This window comes from Fusarium phalaenopsidis (genome assembly GCF_050370095.1).
Source record: "Fusarium phalaenopsidis strain FUZ10S chromosome Unknown contig_32298, whole genome shotgun sequence".
In the NCBI taxonomy this organism is placed as follows: domain Eukaryota; kingdom Fungi; phylum Ascomycota; class Sordariomycetes; order Hypocreales; family Nectriaceae; genus Fusarium; species Fusarium phalaenopsidis.
The window spans coordinates 1,180,598-1,202,201 of record NW_028145407.1 but is presented as its reverse complement, the minus strand read 5'-3'; the positions used below and the strand labels follow the sequence as shown (position 1 = coordinate 1,202,201).

General features: G+C 53.0%; 8 protein-coding genes across 8 annotated transcripts; 4 read left to right on the top strand and 4 right to left on the bottom strand.

Annotated features, from left to right (window-relative positions):
• Positions 1-97: 97 nt before the first annotated feature.
• On the bottom strand, positions 98-1,951 carry LRP88_06950 (PPIL2 family peptidylprolyl isomerase; the record flags this gene model as incomplete). The annotated part of the gene is made up of 3 exons (XM_083243487.1): positions 98-609; positions 661-1,864; positions 1,925-1,951. The coding sequence occupies 3 exons, from the start codon at positions 1,949-1,951 to the stop codon at positions 98-100; spliced, it is 1,743 nt and encodes a 580-aa protein (XP_083100711.1).
• Positions 1,952-2,531: 580 nt separating this feature from the next.
• Positions 2,532-4,452, top strand: LRP88_06949 (lung seven transmembrane receptor-domain-containing protein; the record flags this gene model as incomplete). Its single annotated transcript, XM_083243486.1, has 7 exons — positions 2,532-2,603; positions 2,655-2,688; positions 2,740-2,906; positions 2,964-3,327; positions 3,379-3,453; positions 3,503-3,745; positions 3,797-4,452. The coding sequence occupies 7 exons, from the start codon at positions 2,532-2,534 to the stop codon at positions 4,450-4,452; spliced, it is 1,611 nt and encodes a 536-aa protein (XP_083100710.1).
• Positions 4,453-4,802: 350 nt separating this feature from the next.
• LRP88_06948 (S-adenosyl-L-methionine-dependent methyltransferase) lies at positions 4,803-6,211 on the bottom strand (the record flags this gene model as incomplete). Its single annotated transcript, XM_083243485.1, has 3 exons — positions 4,803-5,662; positions 5,714-5,918; positions 5,972-6,211. The coding sequence occupies 3 exons, from the start codon at positions 6,209-6,211 to the stop codon at positions 4,803-4,805; spliced, it is 1,305 nt and encodes a 434-aa protein (XP_083100709.1).
• Positions 6,212-6,753: 542 nt separating this feature from the next.
• Positions 6,754-8,175, top strand: LRP88_06947 (kinase-like domain-containing protein; the record flags this gene model as incomplete). The annotated part of the gene is made up of 2 exons (XM_083243484.1): positions 6,754-7,274; positions 7,329-8,175. 2 exons carry the CDS (start codon positions 6,754-6,756, stop codon positions 8,173-8,175), a joined length of 1,368 nt encoding a protein of 455 aa, XP_083100708.1.
• Positions 8,176-8,723: 548 nt separating this feature from the next.
• LRP88_06946 (uncharacterized protein) lies at positions 8,724-9,688 on the bottom strand (the record flags this gene model as incomplete). Its single annotated transcript, XM_083243483.1, has 2 exons — positions 8,724-9,505; positions 9,556-9,688. 2 exons carry the CDS (start codon positions 9,686-9,688, stop codon positions 8,724-8,726), a joined length of 915 nt encoding a protein of 304 aa, XP_083100707.1.
• Positions 9,689-12,186: 2,498 nt separating this feature from the next.
• Positions 12,187-13,719, top strand: LRP88_06945 (RNA-binding protein; the record flags this gene model as incomplete). The annotated part of the gene is made up of 7 exons (XM_083243482.1): positions 12,187-12,203; positions 12,252-12,261; positions 12,331-12,403; positions 12,492-12,544; positions 12,637-13,104; positions 13,154-13,407; positions 13,569-13,719. 7 exons carry the CDS (start codon positions 12,187-12,189, stop codon positions 13,717-13,719), a joined length of 1,026 nt encoding a protein of 341 aa, XP_083100706.1.
• A 2,673-nt stretch (positions 13,720-16,392) lies between these two features.
• On the bottom strand, positions 16,393-18,950 carry LRP88_06944 (decapping enzyme complex catalytic subunit; the record flags this gene model as incomplete). Its single annotated transcript, XM_083243481.1, has 2 exons — positions 16,393-18,866; positions 18,920-18,950. The coding sequence occupies 2 exons, from the start codon at positions 18,948-18,950 to the stop codon at positions 16,393-16,395; spliced, it is 2,505 nt and encodes an 834-aa protein (XP_083100705.1).
• Positions 18,951-20,064: 1,114 nt separating this feature from the next.
• Positions 20,065-21,016, top strand: LRP88_06943 (DUF4112 domain-containing protein; the record flags this gene model as incomplete). The annotated part of the gene is made up of 3 exons (XM_083243480.1): positions 20,065-20,139; positions 20,199-20,413; positions 20,470-21,016. The coding sequence occupies 3 exons, from the start codon at positions 20,065-20,067 to the stop codon at positions 21,014-21,016; spliced, it is 837 nt and encodes a 278-aa protein (XP_083100704.1).
• Positions 21,017-21,604: the final 588 nt, after the last annotated feature.

Genomic DNA, 21,604 nt, shown 5'->3' with positions numbered 1-21,604 from the left:
AATCTCTGAAAGATGAGAAGACTTTGGACAGACATACTAGAGTTTTTAAAGACAATATAATGCAAATCCTTGAAAGAATGGGTGTCGATGTCCTTGTTTACCAGTTGTCAAAGTTTCCGAAGCCTCTCCCCTTGACCTTTTTGCGTGCAGGCTCCTCCCATGTATCAACATCGTCCAGGTCTGCCTCGTTTGCTGTTGATGTGTTTTGCTGTACCGCGGCCTGGAGATACTTCCCAACACTCTCTTTGGCGCCGGTAGACTCGATAGTTCCATCGTTCCGTATCCGCTTGCCGGTCCAGGTCGTCTTATCGTCATCAGTGCCTCCCCTTAAGCGGATCTCCTCCTGTTCCTTAGTCTGACGCTCCTGCTCCTTCTTTTGCGTTTGGAACTCGGCGAATGGGTCGTGAAAGACGACAATGTCCTTGATGACGATCTTGTTGAGGGGTCGGTTAGAACCGTCAGTAGGAACATCCTCCATCTTGGAGAGGACATCGAGATTGGCGACCACGCGGCCAAAGACGGTGTGTTTGCGGTCCAGATGAGGTGTCGGCTTGTATGTAATGAAGAATTGGCTCGAGTTTGTGTTTTTGCCCTTGTTGGCCATTGAGACTAGAGACTGCGTTAGCTTCATGCAAGAGACAAGCTAATGGGTATACTCACTTGTTCCTCGAGCGTTATGAGTATGGGGACCCTCAAACTCGTCATCAAAGTACTTGTTCCAGATACTTTGTCCTCCTCGACCTGTCCCTGACGGATCGCCGCCCTGAATCATAAAGTTGGGGATGTTTCGATGAAAGGCCACGCCCTTGTAAAAGCCCGTCTGCGACAACTTGATAAAGTTCCATACAGCCTTGGGCGCAAACTCTGGATACAGCTCGATGGTGAGGTCGCCCAAGTTGGTTTCTATTCTGGCATAACCTGTCGTCTTGACACGCTTCGGCTTGAGCATGTACTCTTCATCCGTCAGTAGAGCCCTCTCGCCACTCGTTTCAGGCGTTAGCCCTGTGCTTGTGAAGCTGGCGGCGGCCTTTCCCGTGGTATAAGCAGCCGAGTTGGCTGCCAACTTCTTGTCCTTGATCATATTCTGCCTAACAGCGGTAGTTGTAGCAGCAGCGGGCTTGGACAGAGCTGTTGAGCTGCGGTTAACATCGCCACCTTGCTCTCGGGCCTTGCGCGCCTTGTCCACCGCCGCCTTTGCGCGCAAGACCTTGTCGCCCATGCTTCCTAGTGCGTTGGAGTTGATGTTTCCGGCCTTTCGTTCCTCCTCTTGGTCCTTGGTGAGTTGCGCCTCGTGGCCATCCTTCAGGTACTTGAATTGGTCCAAGTTACGACTGGCCGCGTTCTGAGGGTCTTGGAGGGTGATAATGTCGGCGCGTGTAAACTCCTCGTCGCTCACAAGGTCAACCCACATCTTGGCCTTGATGTTCATGCGCTCGACCGTATCCCAAGCAAAGACGTTGGCGGAAGTGTCATGACGGATCGCGACGATGTGTGTGTTGTCGGTAAAGACCTTGTATGTGACGGGGTCGATCAGGTCGCCCTTTCCATCGCTGAGACCAGCTCCGAGCGAGTCTGACTCCGAGTTTCGAGCGAAGTTGAGACGGATCAGGTCCTTCTTCTGCAGGGGCTCGCCGTTGACGGGGTTCTGGTTGGGGTGCTTGTCGAGCCAGGCGCCGATGACCTCAACATCGAAGATGGTACCGTCGGGTGTGCACACGGGGTTCTTGAAGGGCTGAAGGCTGGCGGCGCAAAAGTTGAAGGGGAGGCGACGGAAGGAGGCGTTGCTGTGTTGGTTGCGAGAGGAGGCTCCAGCACCGACGCTGGCGGAGAAGGCGTCAGAAGAAGACCATTCTGAATGGGTGATCTGGAGTGCAATTGGAGTTAGCGAATGCAACTATTGAAATGAGATGATGAAAGCGCTCACATATAGCTTGTCTGTTCCTTTACCCATCGTTGCGTTAATCCAAAACTACCAAGTCAAGAGGATGATCTGCCGTCGATGAAGCTATAAAGATGAATTTCGCATCGCGAATGATGCGCCATGCTAACCATGGTACCTGGGGCTTATCGTTATCGGGACGACTGGCGCGATCGACCAGCCAATGGCAAGGCAGGAGCCTACGGTTTCTCCTGCCGCCGCTGCTGACCTGGCATCACGGGCGGCCAATTACGTATACGTGGATACCAGGGTATCTTGCTCCCTTCAAACCGCGAGGCTCCCTCCTTCTCTAATACCTGCGTCTTCTACATACGAGTCGAGAATCGATACCTTTTTACTTTCGAGATATTCATCGAATTCTTTTGTCTTTAGGACCTCCCCCGTCGCGCAGAAGGATCCCTTTTGGCCGGCTCGACATGCTCCATAAATTGTAGAAGCTGCGACGCCACCACTTAAACGTCCGTCTCGAAGCTCCCTAGCTCTCCCTCTCTGTCCTGTCCTCGCCTCGACCATCATCCAACATCACACTCTCCTATCTCCCCACTACTTGTCCCGAAGCTTCCGCCGCAACAACGACGACGATATATCGAACATGAGGTTCCTCACGGGACTACTCGTGCTGGGCACATCCCTTTGGACTGCTCAAGCCTACGAGGTTGGACTGGTACGGTGCTATCGATCGGATCCTCGGGCGCAAGTTGCTAATGGTCCTTAGAGCGAGAAAGATGGTTACCAGGAGTTCTGCACCGGTAAGCTATATAAATCAAGCTCATCGCGCAATTCGATCTAACATAGACCAGGCATGTATAGCCGAAGCTCATGGGGCGGACCCGTCGATCCCTTCATCCTCACCAAGTTCCTCAACACCAGCCAGTCTAACGACAAAGATCCGATCGCCAGCTTGGTGATATTCGAGTGGAAGGACAGGGGCCTCGTTGGAGTACAGGATCCCGATAACCCCGCCAACGTGAGCATTCGCGCAAATACCCCCCAGTCTCGGCTCTCATCTGACGTATCCATTTAGCGATTTGGAGTCTGCAGGGACGATCTGATCAAGCAAAACTTCTGTAACGAGACCGACAAGGGCAAGTTTATTCTGGCCCCCGACGCCGACAAGAGATCATCAACTTTGATCCTCACCAAGGCCGTCCACCTCAACAAGGCCACCCCGATCAACTATGCCATCAAGAAGACCGGTTACTACTGTGTCTTGACGGGCAAGTACAACACCGAGAAATACGATGCCGTCGTCGAGTACCGCAACGCCTATGGCGAGCTTCAGGCCACACAAATTCCCAAGTTGCCCTTCTATGGTGGAATGACTATCCTATATGCTCTGATCGCCGTCTTCTGGGGCTTCTTGTACTATCAGCATCGTCATGACATCTGTAAGCGCGTCTTTTGACCATTGCGCTGGCTCTTGCGCTAACATATCCTAGTGGCTGTGCAGAACTACATTACAGCCATCTTGATTTTCTTAGTCCTCGAGATGCTCATGACTTGGGGTTTCTATGGTTTGTGACCTGATCCAGAGGTTTACTAGCCTGTGCTGACGCGACTTAGACTACCAAAACCGCAACGGCGCCAACATTGGGTCCAAGGTTTTGCTTACCGTTGTTGGAGTTCTCAATGCGGCCCGAAACTCGTTTTCCTTCTTCCTGCTGCTCATCGTCTGTATGGGCTATGGCGTGGTGAAGCCTACACTTGGTAGAACCATGATTTGGGTCCGATGGCTTGCTGCTGCACACTTCCTGTTTGGACTGGTGTACTCCATCACCAACCTCTCCATCACTCCTGAGACCGCAGGTAAGAACTTATCCTTGACCTTTCCTGGACCATTCTTCTGACATACTCCAGGCCCCTTTATCCTCCTGATTGTGCTCCCCCTGGCTGGCACACTCACTGCCTTCTATGTATGGACACTCAACTCTCTCAACTTCACTCTCAAGGACCTCCGTGAGCGAAAACAGCACGCCAAGGAGGCCATGTACAGGAAGCTTTGGTGGGCCATCCTCATCAGCGTCCTGGTCATCTTTGGATTCTTCTTCTTCAACAGCTTCACCTTTGCCTCTTCCAGCGACCCTGACTTTGTCCCCTTCCACTGGAAGACGCGATGGTTTGTCCTTGATGGCTGGCTGAACATTGTGTACTTGGCGGACGTTGCCTGGATCGCTTACCTCTGGCGCCCTACTGCCAACAACCGCCGCTTCGCCATGAGTGACGAGATCGCCCAGGACGATGACGGCAACTTTGAGATTGGTGACATTGGTGTCCCTGGAGAAGATTCAGACGATGAGGAGGCTCAGTTGGGCAAGCCTCAGAACAACTCGCAGGCTTCCAACGGCCTGTCGTTCTCTAGCTCGTCACAAAGTGCCAGCCAACAACGAAACACTCGCACAGCTCCTCGCGAGTCACTAGAAAACGAGACCATCTTTGCCATTGGCGAGGATGGAGACAAGTTTTCTGATGATGGAAGTGACGACGAGGACGCGAAGCTTGTAAAAGGCAAATAAAAGAAGCCGTAGGGGCAAGGGACAAGATTGCGCATGACTGACAGCTGGCGCATCTTTGTATACAAGTAGGTACCTATGTGATGGGCAACAATTCTGGGACTGGTGAATGAATCGGAAGTTTTTGTGTGTTTTTTGCTCTCTCTCTCTCTCTCTTTTCCATTGTTATCTTGTATGGCCTGGGTTGCGTGACGTGTTACATAGTGAAAAGGATAGAACCTGAATTTTACACGACTCCCTGAGTACCTATACAATCCATACCGATTTTGATGGGTTTACACGATAGTACATGTGTCTTCTTTCCGCCTCTTGAGACACCATTTATGGCCGATATCTTGGCTGATCCGTCATGTCTAAGCATTGACATCGCCTCCAAATCCAACAGGTCGTCTTCGTCCATCGTTCTCTGGTAGAATAGCCAGAGCCTTGTAGAGCTTGCCCATACCATCAGGCCCCTTGTCAACAAGTCTCTTCCACGCTCCATCAATCTTGCCAGCAGTCTCCTTGTCGACGCCAGGGGCCTTGGTCAGCATCTCAGCACGCTCACGAATGCCCATCAGCTCAAGGAAATCCCCCTGGTTAATGGGACCGTGGACCTCGACGCCCTCGCTCGCCAAGGTGGCCACCTCGGCAATGGCAGTAAAGTCGACGTCGGCGCTCAGGTCGACGAGACCTGGGGCGGAAAAGGGGCTCACGCGACGGTGCTGGCGGATGCCGCGGAGGGAATTGATGGGGATGGTGTCAGAGGTGCCGTAGTCAAGGATGAGAGCGGCGCCGCTGGGCTTGGGCTTGGGATGCTGGGGAGAGCCGCCGATGCGAGCGGCAAAATCGGTGGCGTAGATGGAGGCATCTGGGCACACCTCGATGACCGAGTCCGGGACGTTCTTGAGCTTGCGGTACCGGGGTGAAGACTCGGGGAGGAAGCGTGAGTGCCGCGTGGTTCCCGAGGAGAGGATGAGCTGGAACTCGGGGGGAGGCTCATGCTGCTCCGACTTGGGCGTGCCGAGGTCGGCGTGGGTTGCGCCGGGAGGAGTTGGCGATACCATCATCTCGCGCCACTCCATGGTGGGCTTGGTGTCGTGTGACGGCTGCTGTGGTTGAGGAGAGGCGGGGGACTTGCTTTGTGGTAGAGGGGCTGGAGCTGACTGGAAGCTGTGGATGGGGAGGGCGTCAAAGAACTCGTGGGCGATGATGAAGGGTGTCTTGTCGGGTTCTGGACAATATGTTAGAAAGAGTTCGTTATAAGTTGATGAGCGATACTCACCGATGGGAATGGACTTGATAGTGTCCGTCCAAACAATCTGCTTCCCATTATACTTGCTGGGACTATGGAAGCCAGCCTTGGACTCTGATGATGAAGCATCCGGGCCACAGAGAAGCTGCTTCTGGGCGTCCCTCAGCTCGCGACTCGCCTCGACCATGTAGATGGCGTCAATACTGTTTGACATTGCAGGGAACCTCTGGATCGTCTAGAAGCAGATCAGTAACTCTTCTTGAGAATATGACAGAGGCAACCACTCACCCGAAGCATGTCGTCCATCAGAGTACCTCGGCCAGGCCCAACCTCGATGAGCTGCACGCCCTGCTTGGGTCGACCTTGGCTGATCCATTCAGCGAGAAACCAGATACCAATGAGTTCTCCAAAGATCTGAGATATCTCTGGTGATGTCACAAAATCGCCCTTTGCTCCAAACTGATCCCGTCCTTCGCCAATGGCTCCGGTGTAGTAGCCTCCAAGATCGCCCGTCAAGCACATGCGCATGTAGCTCGCCAAAGGAACAGGTCCGGTTGTCTACGATGTCAGCCTGGTTTATATAATTGAGATTTGGCATTCTTACAGAGATGGCCTCAAAGAGCTGCTTGGCCAAAGGCGTAGACCACTTCCTCTCACCCTCACCCTCGCTTTGAAACCGTTGAATAGTCGATGAGAAGCTTCTAGCAGCTCCAAAGCTAGGCCTCTGTACCCAACGACTTCCGCTGAGCCTCGCAAGCGGTCGAGCGCTGAGTGGTCTCATCATCTTCGGGGCCTGTCAATTGTGCAGGGTTTTGGTGAGGTTCTCATTGAGAAGGTGCCGGCAAGCACATGTCAAGCGCCAATGACGATGCTTTTCTTGGAGTTGAACAGCCGCTGCTGATAAGATAAGACAAATTCCCCGAGCTCGCAGGGAAAGCTCGAGCAACCCCAACTCTTTACATGCAATAACACACGAATCGATCGCCTCATTCAGTTTCGAATCTTGGAATAATTGAAGACGGCCTCTTTTACGCTACCGCATCGATCAATCACGCGCTCCATATCCCGTCATGTCAAGCAAGTCGCGGTGGGCAGACACCGAAGAAGACGCCCGTCTCGACGCCAAACTCAAGGAAGAGAAGCGACGCAAAAAGGCAGAAAAGGCCCGCAAGCTCGAGGCGGAGAAGCAAGCGCAGGCCGCAGCTGCCAGAACATCGCTCGACGTCGACGATGACCGGCCTTCGAAGCGACGGAGGATCACGCCCGAACCTGGTGCTGGCGCCAACGAGAAACAACCCCCCGCGAAACTGCTGCGATTTCCTGCCGGTGGCTGGTCCAAGTGCAGGAGCGTCGAGAACTACGAGAAGCTGAACGATATCGAGGAGGGAACCTATGGGTGGGTTGCGCGGGCGACAGACAAGGCTACCGGCAAGGTTGTCGCGCTGAAGCGGTTGAAGCTGGATCCAGCAGATCGGAATGGCCTGCCGGTTACGGGGCTGCGTGAGATCCAGATCTTGAAGGATTCCCAGCATCGCAACATTGTGTCCATGGTGGAGGTTGTCGTGGGAGACGATGTATCACGACCAGACAAGTACGCGCCCTCTCCAACCGTCGAGACATCACAACTAACAAACCCACCTCGCAGTTCCCTATTCCTCGTCCTCGAGTTCGTCGAGCACGACCTCAAGAGCATCCTCGAGGACATGCCCGAGCCCTTCCTCTCCTCCGAGGTCAAGCGCCTCCTCCTCCAGCTCACCTCGGGTATCGCCTACCTCCACGACAACTGGATCCTCCACCGCGACCTCAAGACGTCCAACCTCCTCCTCAACAACCGGGGCCAGCTCAGGATCGCCGACTTTGGCATGGCCCGCTACGTCGGCGACCCCCCTCCCAAGCTCACCCAGCTCGTCGTCACCCTCTGGTACCGTGCCCCGGAGCTCCTCCTCGGCGCAAAGTCCTACGGCGCCGCCGTCGACATGTGGAGTGTCGGGTGCATCTTTGGCGAGCTTCTCACCCGTGAGCCCCTTCTCCAAGGCAAAAACGAAGTCGACCAGGTCTCGCGCATCTTTGAACTCTGCGGCGTTCCCACAGATGAATCTTGGCCAGGCTTCCGTCGTCTGCCAAACGCCCGAACCCTCCGCCTCCCCAAGACGGCTGCCGCATCCGGCTCCGTCGTTCGCGCCCGCTTCCCGGGCCTCACTTCGGCCGGGGCCGGTCTACTAGCCGACCTCCTATCACTAGATCCGGACCGCAGGCCGACGGCGCGCGAGATGCTCCAGCATGAATACTTCCGTCAAGACCCAAAGCCCAAGCCTGAGAGCATGTTCCCCACGTTCCCAAGCAAGGCCGGCCAGGAGCGGCGTCGGCGACAGGAGCCACATGCGCCTGTGCGCGGCCAGGCTGCGTCTTTGGGCGATGTCGACTTTACCGGCATTTTTCAGGGGCGGGATCGGGAAGAGAGGGGAGCTGGATTCCAGCTACGGATGGTGTAAGATGCAAACTCCATATCCAGTCATGATGAAAGTGACAAGGTTGGGAGTTGCCAAACATGTAACGACACATTGTTCTATGCCGACATAAATAACCATATACCCACAAGTAGACTAACGTTAACATGCACCCCATGAACCATCTTCAATAGAAGCCCAAGCCTCATATTGTAGATCCATGTCAGATCACAGCACAATGACGGGGCAATGACGACGACTTGATACCTGTGCCAAATTGTAAAATATTTCCTTGAAAACAAACTGTTTCGTTCGGTAATCCTAAAGACCGACGAGATTAAGATGTATATAGAATCATTACATGATTTACTCTGTGGCGATCAGATCATGAAGCATCCAAATTGGAGTTTTTCCCGTCCTTGAGCGGTACCTTCACCTTAAAATCATCCCTCTACTAACGCCCTCCCCAGAAGCTTCTGAATAGCATGTCCAATGTGAAAAGGGAGCATAATTATGCCCGTTCGATGCTTGCCCGCCGAATGAATACGTGAACCCGAAAAACTAACTCCAAACCAAGCGCGAATACAAGCTGATTATTGCAGACCGAGGCCGGTGACGAACCAGGTGAACGAGGCAATCGTGACCAGAGTCATGGACAGAACCACAGCGATGCCGCCATGGCTGAGACCAGGTGCGCCGTTGCAAACATCGCAAGTCCACTCGCTGTATGGAACGTAGTCTCGGGGGGTGTACATGCCGAACTGGAAGGTCCTGGCAACCGAGAGGTAGCCTGGGTCGGGGACATCGCTGATACCCATATCAGAGTCCTTGATGATGAGAGTGTAAAGGCCAACAACAAGGGGAGCGTTGACATTGTTGGCTTGCTTGCCCGTGTCCCAGGTGTAAGAAGGGTTCTTCTCAAAGGTTGTGTTGGCGGCGAGAGTGTATGTCTCAGCATTGGCAGAGCAACTGACGAGCACGTCGATGGCAGTGGGAGTACCCTTGAGCGAGGTATAGTTCCAGCCAAAGGTGGCATAGTCACCAATCTTGTACAGAGGCGTGGGCTGGAACAAGGTCTCAGGAGTCTGCATGTTCACACCGCCAGCAGGAACATCAAAGGAGTAGCTGGTTCGAGTAGGCTTAGCATCCTTGGTGTTGGTCTTTCCCGTCTCTCCCTTCTTTTTGGTCTCTTTTCCAGTTGCCGAAGTTTCCTCGTCGGTGTTGGTCTTGTCGGACTCCGAGTCATCTGTTCCCGTTTCGACCTTGGCGGTGTTGAGGTTTGTCGTCTTGACCTCCTTGCCAGTCTTGGTGGCCTCTTCCTGGGTTGTGGACTCTTCGTCCGCACGAGGCTCGAGGAAGCCGGTCTCTTGTGGCACTGTGACAAGTTAGTGTCTAATTTTCTCGGGTGCAAGGGTGCTGACGTACGCTCTTGCCGAACCACATCTCTAGCAACGACGATCGAGTCGGATTGGAGGAACCAGTCAGGCCATGCTGCAGTCAGGGGAGCGAGAGATGAGACGCAGACGGCCAGCTGGACGAGGCCCGAGGCGGGACGCATGATGGGCGATGTGGATGGATTTGTCGAGAGAAAAAGGGAGTCGAGGTGGTTTGGGGGAAGTGGCTACAGCGGTCGTAGTCACAGTGCTCTCGATAGAGGTTTACAAGCTTCGATGATGGAGAGTCGAAATGATGATGATGCCGTTGTTATGAATCGTGATGCCGTGTCACAGGAACGAGAATGATGCGAGACAAGCAAAAACGGGTGATCCAAGTCGACAGCAGGAAAAGCGAGTGGTATGCGAATGGCGAAGCGAGTGTAGTAAAATAGCAAAGTGAGAGACAACCAAGCTATGATGGTCGTTGCCGTTGACCTCCAAAACGCTGGAATGGATGAATCTCGAGAAGAATACAGAAGAGAAAAGCGAGAGGACAGGCAGCCTGAGCAAGAAAAGCAAGCGGACAGGGAGCGTGATGGATGGAAGGAAAGGACACGGGAGGGAGGAGCGGAGGATGAACAAGGGAAAGCGTTGGCGTCGTGTTGGCCCAGCAGGAGACCCGGACAGCCCATCCTGAATGAAGGAGCGAGACAGGGGTTGTTTCCCATCCTGCGTTTTCATAGGCTCGCCGTTGCACCAAAGCACTGCCCGGAGGGTACGTACCTCGATTGACTTCGACCAGCGTCTCCTTTTTGGGAGGGGGCCCCGGCCGTTTTTTCTAGTGGACGTCAGCGGTCCGTAGCGGTTTCTCACAGGGCCTCAGTGGCGCTGGCCTCCCACGAGTGTGGTAGCACAGCCTGGTCGAGACTGGCGGACAGCTGAGGAGAAAAAAAAAGAAAACAACAATAAGCGTTCAGCTCTGTCTGACACGGCAACCCCTGATCGAGGTTTATTTATCTGAGCGTATCCATCATTTCTCTACAGCTCTATCATACTTTCTGAGTTGCAGCCTTCCCCTCATCAAGCTCTCACCAAGTCGATGAGTAATGACCACCACGATCGCAGGCCTGTGACCAAGCAAGCGACCGCAGGCAAGTCAGACAGAGTTTCCTGCGTGAGGTGCTGGCTGGCTGGCATGTTCGCGAGCTGGGGCTGGGTTGCGTGTGTGGCCATCTCATCTCCACGGATGGCTGACACCTGTGCCAAATTCGATTGGGTGGCCCGACACGTGATCTCGTGTTGTTCGCTCTCCCCTCCTAAAAATAACCTGTGATCCCGTCTCCCGCTCCCCGCCGTCCCCGTCCCAGGCCGGAGTCCCCTAAACCCAACCCGCTATTCTCGGTAATCATGCACTAAACATGGCTCAGGGTTCCATCAGCAAAGCCAGATTTTCTCTTTTAAGCCGGGCCTTCTTCTTTTTTTGCGGGTGTTCAAGATGGATGGATGCTACCTGTCGTCGTCATCATGTGCTTCTCGTATCCTTTGCTGATCCCAGATGTCGTGTACCACGACAAGAACATGCGCTGCTGCCGAGTGAGAAAAGCCATTTGCCTCTGCCATGCCTTGCCGTGCCGTGCTCTTCCTTGCCCGTTGAAGTCAGGCGCGGGATGACAGCCTGTCTGCTGTCTCGAACTAAAAAGATCCCGCCGTTTGCTAGTCTCTGTCAACCGTTTTAATCCTCCGATGCTCTAAACGCAACCTACCAGGTTACACGCTGCCCGGTGTGATCCGATGGCACGCTATTGACTCAGGTTTGTCGGGACATATCAAAGGTGATTGATGAAGGACGAGTACTTAGATGCCGCTCTTTCCCGTCGTTTCATCGCAGGGGTGATGTGGAAGTTTGGGTTTCATTGCAACGAGACTCGTCCCGCATGTAAAAGAAGCTATCCATACTTTCTGATTTCGATCACATGACAGCGTCAACAGATGTATTGATATCGAGCATCTCTGAGCCATGACTTGTATTCGCCTTTATGATTACCAAGATGAGTGTGCTGAGTATATTCCAGATACCATTGGGTCAACATATTTGATACCAATCATACAGGGTACCTTATCATGTCGCAGCAGGCACATCATCTGCCTCCTCAACTTATATCCAACCATGATGTACAGCTACCCCATGAATCGACTTGTTTGTTATCATAATCCAAAGTAATAAGTTCGAAACTTGCAGATATGATAAAACAAACAAACAAGTGTTTGCTTCACCCGTCCCATCAACTTTATCCATCTGTTCCGTCAATTACCGGGGTCATAAAATGCAAGAGCGACCAACAAAACAAGGCGGCGGATGGCAGATGACAGCTGGCTGCCAGCAGCGGCACGTGGAATTTTCATGCTCCCGGCGTTTGGTTGAACTGATACAAGGCATCAAATTTCTGCCAGTTTGTTTGCTGCTGTCAGGCACTGCCATAGCGCCTCGTCCTCCAGCGGCACCTGGAAGATAAAATCAACACGGGCGCTGCCATCGTTAATTCTCTCCTTTACTTTTCCATATCATCACTTCAAGAGAAAAGGCGTCTTGATCAGTAGTGACCAGGCGTCAACATGAGTTCTATGCAGTAAGTGCCAAGCACCTCACCTTCCTATTTACGAGTGCTTTATCGACACAATCATGCGAATGGCGCTCCTGTAGCAGGAATGACTGGGACTCAGTAACTAACTACCTATTTACTACAGGGACCAGAACGTATGTTCCTTCTCGAGCCAAACCTCATACCGGAATCTTTCCCAGTCACCAAGCTAACCTTCACCCAAGAACTCTCAGGGCCCAGGGGTTTACATCTCTCAAGCAGAATACGATAGACTAGTCAAGATCGCTCAGAGATACGGTATGGCCTCAAGGAATCACAATATTCAGATGCTCACAGAGCTATCAAATACCCCAGAGAAAACATGTCTAACCTTATCTATTAATAGCTTGCCTTCGCCAGAAGCTCGTCAACCAAGGGATCAGTAATGCTGCTCTTGATGTACGTTTTAAGGATCCCAATTACACACTCTCTCCGTGAATAGGCGAATTGTTTCGCCTTCCTGCATATGGAACCCTGCTAACTGGCTCCAGCTGCTGAGCGATCCAGATCCGCTTGCCTCGTCCGGGCATTCTTATCAGCCTAACTCTAGTGGCCACGCATACAATCCTCAAGCACCTCCTTACCAGGGCCATCACCAGACTGAGACCAACAGAGAATGGCCTCATCCCGATACCGACCCCTTCCCAGTCAGTCAGTCGCCGTCTGTTGAATCGCCAACCGAGCCATGGGGCCAGGAACCCAAGTCACCACAGGGTGGCAACCGGTACGATCCCAATCGACGATTGGAGCGCAACGCCCATAGATCAGTCCGGCTGTTCAACCTCCCTTCCGGCGTTAGACGTGGTGATATCACTGCAGTTGTTCGCGGGGGTCCCCTTCTTGAGGTTTATCTTCGCCCGAAGGAGCATACTGCCACTGTGTCGTTCATGTACGGGGATGATGCTGCCGCCTTTCTTGAACGTGCCCGGGAGCATGGCTTGCGCATCCGTGGCGCACCAGTGAGTGACTCGCCATTCCTCTAGGATCCGCATCGACTCACTTTGATAGATCCCCGTGCAATGGAACGAGCAGCAATTTATCCTTGCACCTCATGTCTGCCATCAGATCAGCCGAGGTGCCACTCGCAACTTTGTCATCCGCAACCGGAATCCCAACCTCACTGAGGAGAGCATTCGGGCAGATCTTGCGCATATTCACAATCTCCACGTCCTCAAGGTTGAGTTTTTCAGGGATGAGTGCTACATCAGCACCAACTCGGTCCACAACGCCATCTTTGCACGAAACTGTATGATGAGCCGACTGTAAGTTGATTTGCCCTGAATTACGGCCGTCTATTTCTTAGGTGGCAAAGGAGCTGACAGATGCTCTCCTGCAGTGAATACAAAGGTTCCCATATTGAATGGGCAGCCGATGAATGCGCTCAGCCCCCAAGAAACTTGCCAACACAGACCAAGGGTTCTAGGCCCGGCATCGTGTCGAAGCGTAACTTTTCGAGCGGCTCCGCGTCCTCGAGTCAGGTCGCCAACCGCTTCCAGGTGCTGGATGTGACTGATGACAACGACGAGGATGAAGATGATAGCGAGGATGACTCGGATGACGAGGACTATTACTGATTCCATTAATGTTTGTCTATGTGTCTGCTTCCTGTCGAGGCCTAGATGGAAAGCTCTTTTACGAGATACCCTTGTACGATTTGCCTGGTTTTCAATGGCATTTTAATGTGTTTGAGTTTGAGAAATGAGATTTTGATATGTAAAGCCCCTTTCCGTAGTTGACCCCTTTTGTGCCCCTGGATTCGTGCGTGGTGTCATTCATCAAGGAAAATCTTGGGTTTCCAAAACTCATTGTTCTTGTGGGATTCGAACATTAGATCTCGCTTCTCGGAGTTCGTCCGATCTCTTGATCGACTTGTAGGCATCTAGTCTCAGCCTTATGATCAGTGACCATCCTCCCAACATCAAGTCACCCACATACACACACACACAATATTGATATTGCCAAGGCCTCACCTGTCGATCTCACTTCTACGGAAACAGTCAAGAGAAATGGCAAAAAATAAAGGCCCAACAACGACAGGCGCGCTCCACCACCACGGATCGCACGCTATGGCTTGACAGCCTCAGGTGTACCGCCTTCCTTCAGGTGCTGACGCGCCTTAGGATGTGGATCCTAATCCTCATCACTATCTCGCAAGATATGACCACTCGACCAGTCGGAGCCGCCTTTGTTGTTGGGTGACAGAGGGACGCAGATTTCTGGTATATATACCTACCTTGGTCGGAGTATCCTACGTAGGGTGGTCGGCGCATGCGCAAAGAAGGAGGTGTGATGCGCAATGCCTTGAGGCGTCCTCAACCTCAGTCACTCAACCAACCCACAGCCAATTGAGTTCTGTACTCACGGTTTTCTTTCTGGCATATTTAGCAAGACTTGCAAGATTCATTTGAGTCTTTCAGTGCCATGATCTTCCTTTTGGGCCATTTCGCGCATCTTGGTTGACCCCCTTTCTTCGCCCCTGGCATCTACCATGTACCAGAAGCGACTCGAGCAAAACGCTCTGCACCAGCGACAAGAATGTGAAGGATTATTAGAATAATAGAACCAGAAGATGTGTTATTCATCTCGTTTTTGCGTCATGGTTAAGGATACATGGCCATTGTATCCAAATCCTTGGGCGAACACCAAGCCCCATCGTCAGCACCTCCATTGCGAGCAACACTCTAGCATCCCAGCCTCTTTGAATCACGTTCTTTTAACTTTTTATACATATCTTGAAGAAGCGCCAGTGTCTGATAGGTCTTTCGAAAGACCTGCACTCGCCAGAGCCGGAAAGGGGGAGGCGAGCCCCTCAAACACTCATGTGGTGGGAGTCAGGGGATGTGGAACACACATCAATCAAAGAGAAGCAACAGGATTCGAACCCAAGAACTCTGGCACAAGCAAGACTGAGGCAGGGTGGAGCCTAAGACTGAGGCCTAAAGTCATCCTAAAGCTCAACTCCAAAAAGACGCCATTACGGTGCATCACCACGCCTCATACCTCACCAACTCCCTCAAAAGATGAACTTCAACCACACGTAACACAACCAAAAAGAAGTTTAAAATCCAATGAACATCACCAAAAAGAAGCAAAAAAAAAGAAGCGCGTAGAGGACAGGTGCCTCGGTGACATTGAGCGCTCTCCGAACCCAAGCCCTGATGCATCGACATGCCCACCTTATATCAGCGCACGTCGCCGTCCCCGATGCATCGGCCATCTTGGAGATCGCACCTCGTCAGGAACTGCTGAACAGTCGCCGCTCGGCCACTTTGACGCCTGTCTGTTGAGGTCCCTGTCTTTGGAAGTGATATATAAGGGTATGCGCTCCGGAGCTGGCCTGGCAGTGCCGTGGTGTGCGTGATTCAGGGGGAGGAGGTTATCGGCGAATCAGAAGCATCTGGGATGGAAAGAACCCGTTTGATTGATTAAATCTCCAGTGTGGTCTACTGTGGTTGAATTACAGAAGTTCTTGTGCTTTACATCTCGATCACGCATCCAAGTGTTCATCGGCATGGGCGTGATAATCCAACATCTCCCTGCCTTGGCGTCCGCTATATGTGCAAGCGGGAGAGAATCAGGTCTTCACATTCGAAAGAATTATATTTCTCAAGCTGTCAACATACAGCAATGGCAAAAAACATTATTATCATCTTGTGTAGCCCCTATTTATACACACCCACCAAAGATGTTAGCCACTTGAGGATGCCTCCACTACATTAGAGGATGAACACTATCCTAGAGGCATATGTTATAGTAAATTTGGTGCAATTTTGGAACGTTTTCAGCATGTTCAATGTTCTCTGTCTCGTCGTAGATGCTACTACCCCTAATGACCGTGACGCCAAGCACAAATGCTCGTGAGACTTCCCCAGTTTCAACCATTTTCTAGATTCTTGCTCTTAGGAAATCCAGATGCATTGCGCCTTGCTGATGCGTATAGCCACGCCTCTACCCATATGTGAATATCCAACCGAGGCCACCCCTTAGAAACATTCAAGCACGGAACCTTGACCTGTCACCTTTCGAGCCTAGATTTGTTCACCAACATCTAATCCAACACGGCGGCTGAAAATATTCAATCAATTGCGCCTCAAAGCACACTCAAGTTGCGAGAAATGCATTGTGAGTATCTAGATAGTAGGTAACTAGCCACCTTCGCGACCAAGACAGCAAGACCCCGTTGAATATGCTCCCCCAATCCTAACTATACTCCAACGCATGATAAAACAAAATGCCCAACGTTTGTCTCACCGGTTGGCGCTGTTGGTAACAGACTGCAGGTAGTCTAGCAAAAAGGTGCGCTCCGCGGGTGAAATTGGTGTCTGGCTGCCGCGGCGAGAAGGGGGCAGGTTTCCAAGCCCCGGCTCGCCGGCGCCAGAAGCCAAAGAAGCAAGACGAGATCTCGGCGTTCCCGCGATGACCTCCTTTCCTTTAGCTGCCTCCAAGCTGGCAGGGGATGGTTGTTTTCCAAAGAGAGATAGAAGTTGTCGTTTCTGGTCAGGCCCAGACTCACGACGTTGGTTGAGCGCAGGAAATGACGGTGTGACACCGGGACTGGCTCCCGCCGGCACAGGCTGCAAGTGACCAGCAAGACCACTGGGCGACGCCTGTGAAGTTTGTGGAGATGCTGTGGAGGGCCCGCCAACACGCAGGAACTGGTCATTCTGGCCTCGCTGAAGAATACGGATAGGCTGGGCGGGCTGAGAGGTGGCCGGTCCTTGGGGAAGAGGGCCATGTTGCTGCCCATAATCTGCCCTTCCTTGAGACCCAGGGGTACCAGACTGAGAAGGCCGAGGGTGGATAGACAACGCTTCCAGAGAAATGGACGGGTTAGTGTCTGCGCTGGCTCGCGAGGAAACTTGAGCCTGCCGAGCATCTCCACCTGCTGAACGGAACAATTCGTTCAGCAGGTTTCCAGAAGCAGGCTGACCGCCATGTTGGGGCGCCTGGGCGTGTGGCTGGGCCTGATCCTCCTTGCGAAACATGCCGAGGAGAGCGTTTCGGTGGTTATCGGCGGGCGGCCCAACTTTGGAGCCTGGAAGTTCCTTGGGACTTGGTTGAGAGCGATTGTAGCCACCTAGGATACCAGCTGTATGCGGGGGGACTTGTGGAGGTATCTGCGGTCCGCCAAAGTTGCTGTAAGCAGGTGCTGGATTCTGGCCCTGGTAGCCGGGGTTGGGCATTTGAGGTTGCTGGATGTTCTCTTTGAGCTGAGCTGAAGCGTTTGTACCTTTGAAAGCGTTCAGAAGCGCCATCGACTGTCCGTTCAACTGGGGCTGTCTTGGAGGCTCTACAGGAATCGGGGCTTGTGATGCCTGGTTGGAATATCCATACTGTCCTGTCTGTGGGTTGTTGAATGGCACAGGAGCACCGGGATAGTTGGGCTGATCGCCCTCTTGGAATACGCTCCTGTTGAAAACAGACCTTTCCACCTGAGGAGGAAGTGGCTGGGGATGTACCAAAGGAGCTTGGTTGCTCTTGTACTGCCCCTCAGGAATAGGATATTGTTGGCTGAACGGCTGTTCGTTTCTCGCTTGCTGTGGAGGGGGCATATTCCACCGGGCGACCTGGCTAGGCGAGTAAGGGAACGAGGGAGGTGGTTGCTGAGTGGTGATGGAAGGCATATGGTGATGGTTATGATGATGGGGTGTCCGAGGTTGAGGTGCCTCACCAACCGTCATGTCCAGAGGAGTGTGAGGTTGGTAAGCCCCTGGTTGCGGCACGGCGTCTGCAGGTCCGCCCTTAGCCTGAAGAATAGATAGGAGAGCACTGCCTTTATCCTGTTGAGCAGGAGCTGTAGGTGCCTGCAAGCCCTGAGTGGGTTGCTGTATCTTCAGCAGCCGATGAAGCTCCTGTTCAGCACCTTGATGTGTGTCTATGGCTGGCGCCTGGTCGGCAGTTTCGGCACCGGTGTCGGTCTTCCATGCATCGTCCTCAAGATGAGCTTCGTCAATAGCTCGGTGAGGGTGAGAGCCACTGGCCGCTTTCCTCGCATCAATCTTCTTCTGCGAGACGACCCATTTCTTCAAGGGCACCAAAAACGGAGCAACCATGTAGAACTTGTTAGCGTTGGGAATAGCAGCCGTGTCCTGCTGTTGGTTGTTCTTCCGGCGGAAAGCAGGTAACTCGGACAGGTTGTACCATTGAATCTTGCTGATCTCCTTCCTGGTTTTCGGTTCGAACTTGGTGTCCATCGGGACATTGCGAAAGACGTAGAGCCTCATATGCTGTTCGCGCATTGCAATCTCGATATACTTGGGTCTATGGTCGGTAGGCACCAACCCAGCGGCTCGTAGGTCCAAACCTGTCTCTTCGTAGACTTCTCGAACAGCGCAGTCAAGATCATCCTCATCCTTGTTGATCTTGCCTCGTGGAAAACTCCAGTTGGCGCCCTTCTTCCATCCCTTGACTAGCACAGTCGAGTCCATAGCCTCGTTCAACAAGATAGCACCCCGAACCGGAACTCGGGTCTTGTATTCGAGGAACTCCTCAAATGCCTTGGTGTGGTTTTCGACAGAGAAGTTGGCCAACAAGGGGCAGTGCTGGAAGATGCGAAGGCAAAAGGTGCGCAGCGTCATGGACGGCAGGGTCGGGTCGAGTGGACGAATAAAATCCTCGTAGAACCACTGAGCTTCCTCGACTTGGAAGCATATCCGCGCGACGGAGGAGAGATCCTCCTGCGGGAGGTTGATGATGAAGCGGACGCAGAGGTCGTCCAGCCCTACGGTTTTTGTGTCAGTTCCTGTTTGCAGTTGCGTCGCCAGCAACACATACAATCCTCTAACTGCATCTGTGATTCGGCCATGATAACGAGCTCCCCCAGCGCATACTATGGTGGGATGTCGATTTCCTTGATTTCTTCCTTGTTTCTTTCTTCCTTTCAAGACTTTGCGAGACGGCGATGGGATCGTAGCTGTGAAGGCAAGCTGACCATGGTTGAGGCGCGAGAGCCGGGATGACGCAAAGAAGAACTGCGACAAACGAAAAGACGCGCGCGGTCGTCGGAGTCGCAAGCCGCCAGCCGAAGGAGATGGAACCTTAAGAAAGTGGAAGCGGGTGATGGGGCGCAGCGTTCCTTGTGATATGCGGGGTTCGGGAGACAATTGCTATAGCCGAAATCGTCGACGTTGGATGCGATTTGATGTGTTGTTGTCAGGTTTGACAGCATCGCATCAGACCAGTGAGCCAGCCAGATCACAGACAGACCAGACCAGACCCATCCGCGCCTGCCCCTCTAGAGCTGCCCAACGATCAGAGCTTGGGGGCTGCGCCACCTTTGACAGTACTCGCCACGATTTAGGCGCATACAGCTTGTTGAGAGTGGCGGTGCAGGGCCTGGACTCTGGATCACAGCAAGCTCCCTCCTGTTGCATTGAACGCTTTTCGCGTCGTTTCAGAAAGCCAAGTTTTACGGAGAACGCCAGCGCACGCGTGATCGGCATTGCAGCAGTAGAACGGTTTAGTCTGTGGTGTTGAGCCAGTCAACGCTTCCAGATCGCAAGGGTTCGCCGTGGTTTGCAGGTTCCAGAAGTTTGGGTGGTGCCGTGATGGCTGGAAGGGGCACCAGTAATTACATCATCGCCCAAGGCCTCCGGGCTGCCTCACCGCAGTCATCCCATCATAGGTGCTGTTTAAAAAACCGGTAATCCACGAGGCCGCGCAGCCTTGATTGCACAGGTAGACTAGCATCGATCAAAAAGGCTGGTGTCTCTCTCAAAGAATTCTTGGTTTCTGTGTTTCAACACTGTGCCTCGTTTTTTGGTTCCTGCCACGTTGAATTCGACACAAGCGCCTTGAGAGCAAACGCTCCTGCCAGCCATCGTCCGGCCTTGGTCAGCATCCGATACGAATCAACTATAAAGATAGACCGCGCTTGGCTTTCGAAGCAGAGTTCATATTGGTTCTCATAGACAGCAACCATGACGTCCGCAATCGCCAAGATCGTCACCAAAAAGATTCTGGGGGAAACCATACAGAACAAGTTTGGAACTGAGGTAAGAATCCTTCCTTGGCGCTCACATTCCCCCGCGGTCATGAAGGCTAACCCATGCAGGACCCTTACTTTGAACAAGTCCCGGCCACTCGCCTCAACGGAACGCCAAATGGCAAATTCAAGAAGCGCAAGAAGGCTCTTCCCCCGGGCATCTCTGAGCATGATGGCAAGGTCTTGACCAAGGTTAAGCGTCGAGCTTATCGTCTAGACCTGGCTCTCTTCAGTTGCTGTGGTGTCCGTTTCGGCTGGGGCAGCGCCCTGGGCTTGATCCCTGCGTAAGTTGCCCCTCGTAACCCAGGAAGCATGATGAGACTAACACAGAACCGGATAGCATTGGTGACGTCTTGGACATGCTCATGGCAATTCTCGTCCTGAAGACATGCATGCAAATCGATGGTGGACTTCCAACCTCTGTCAAGGCTAGGATGATGGTCAACATCCTGTTCGATTTTGGCATTGGAATCATCCCATTCATTGGCGACCTTGCTGATGCCGCATTCCGGGCCAATACCCGCAACGCGGCTCTTCTCGAGGCATACCTCCGTGAACAGGGCAAGGAGAACTTGCGCAAGAGTGGACAGCCGTTGCCAGCCGTTGATCCTAGCGACCCAGAACATTTCGATCGATTGCAGATGCAAGATCCGCCCGAATACGTTTCAAGCCCGCCGTCAAGGCATGAATCCATGCCGGATAGACCTCCACGCAGCCGCGAAGGCCGTCACAGTCGTCACCCGAGCCAGCCAGAGCCAGCACGGGTCCGCGAAGGCCGTGGATTCTTTGGTCGCAGCAAGTCTCGGCCGCATGATGTCGAGATGGGCGAGGTTAATTCCGGGTCACGAAACCATCGCCGGTCGTCCCACCGTAGGGACCGACGCTAGACCCCGGATACTCGGAGTTATGCATGATAGAGTCGGAAGAGGGACAGGCTGACGAAACTGGCGGGTCCCTGTGAGTCAGATTCTCAAGGGTTATTCACGATGGACAAGGCGTTTAAGATAATGTTTGCATGGACCACGGCCTTGAGGCGCGTGTGGAATGTATCATGTGTGAATGAGTGATGTACAGTACCAAGCTCTACGACAAGACACGAGTTTAATTGACTAAAGTGGATGCCAGCGCGTGGGTCAGTGTCGACGAATTACATGCGAGAGCAGGATCTGATAAATTTCCTTGGCATTCTGATCGACCGAGCAACTGGAACCAGCGGAACACGAAGAAGCAAAGCGTCAGAGCCTCGAGCCTGAGCCATGAGCTGAGGGATCGGTTTATCCCAACACAACCTAGTTCGAGCCCTGGAATTTCCGTGCCCGGCATAGCTCTAGCAACCGGAGATGCTTGGAGACGCGCCAACCTAGCTGGTATCGTCACATTCGGTCGTCACCGACTCGAATGCGGTGTGACCCTGTGAACGCGTCTCTGGCCATTGGGGGGAGATGCAGAGCCGCGGAAAATTGGCAATTAGACAC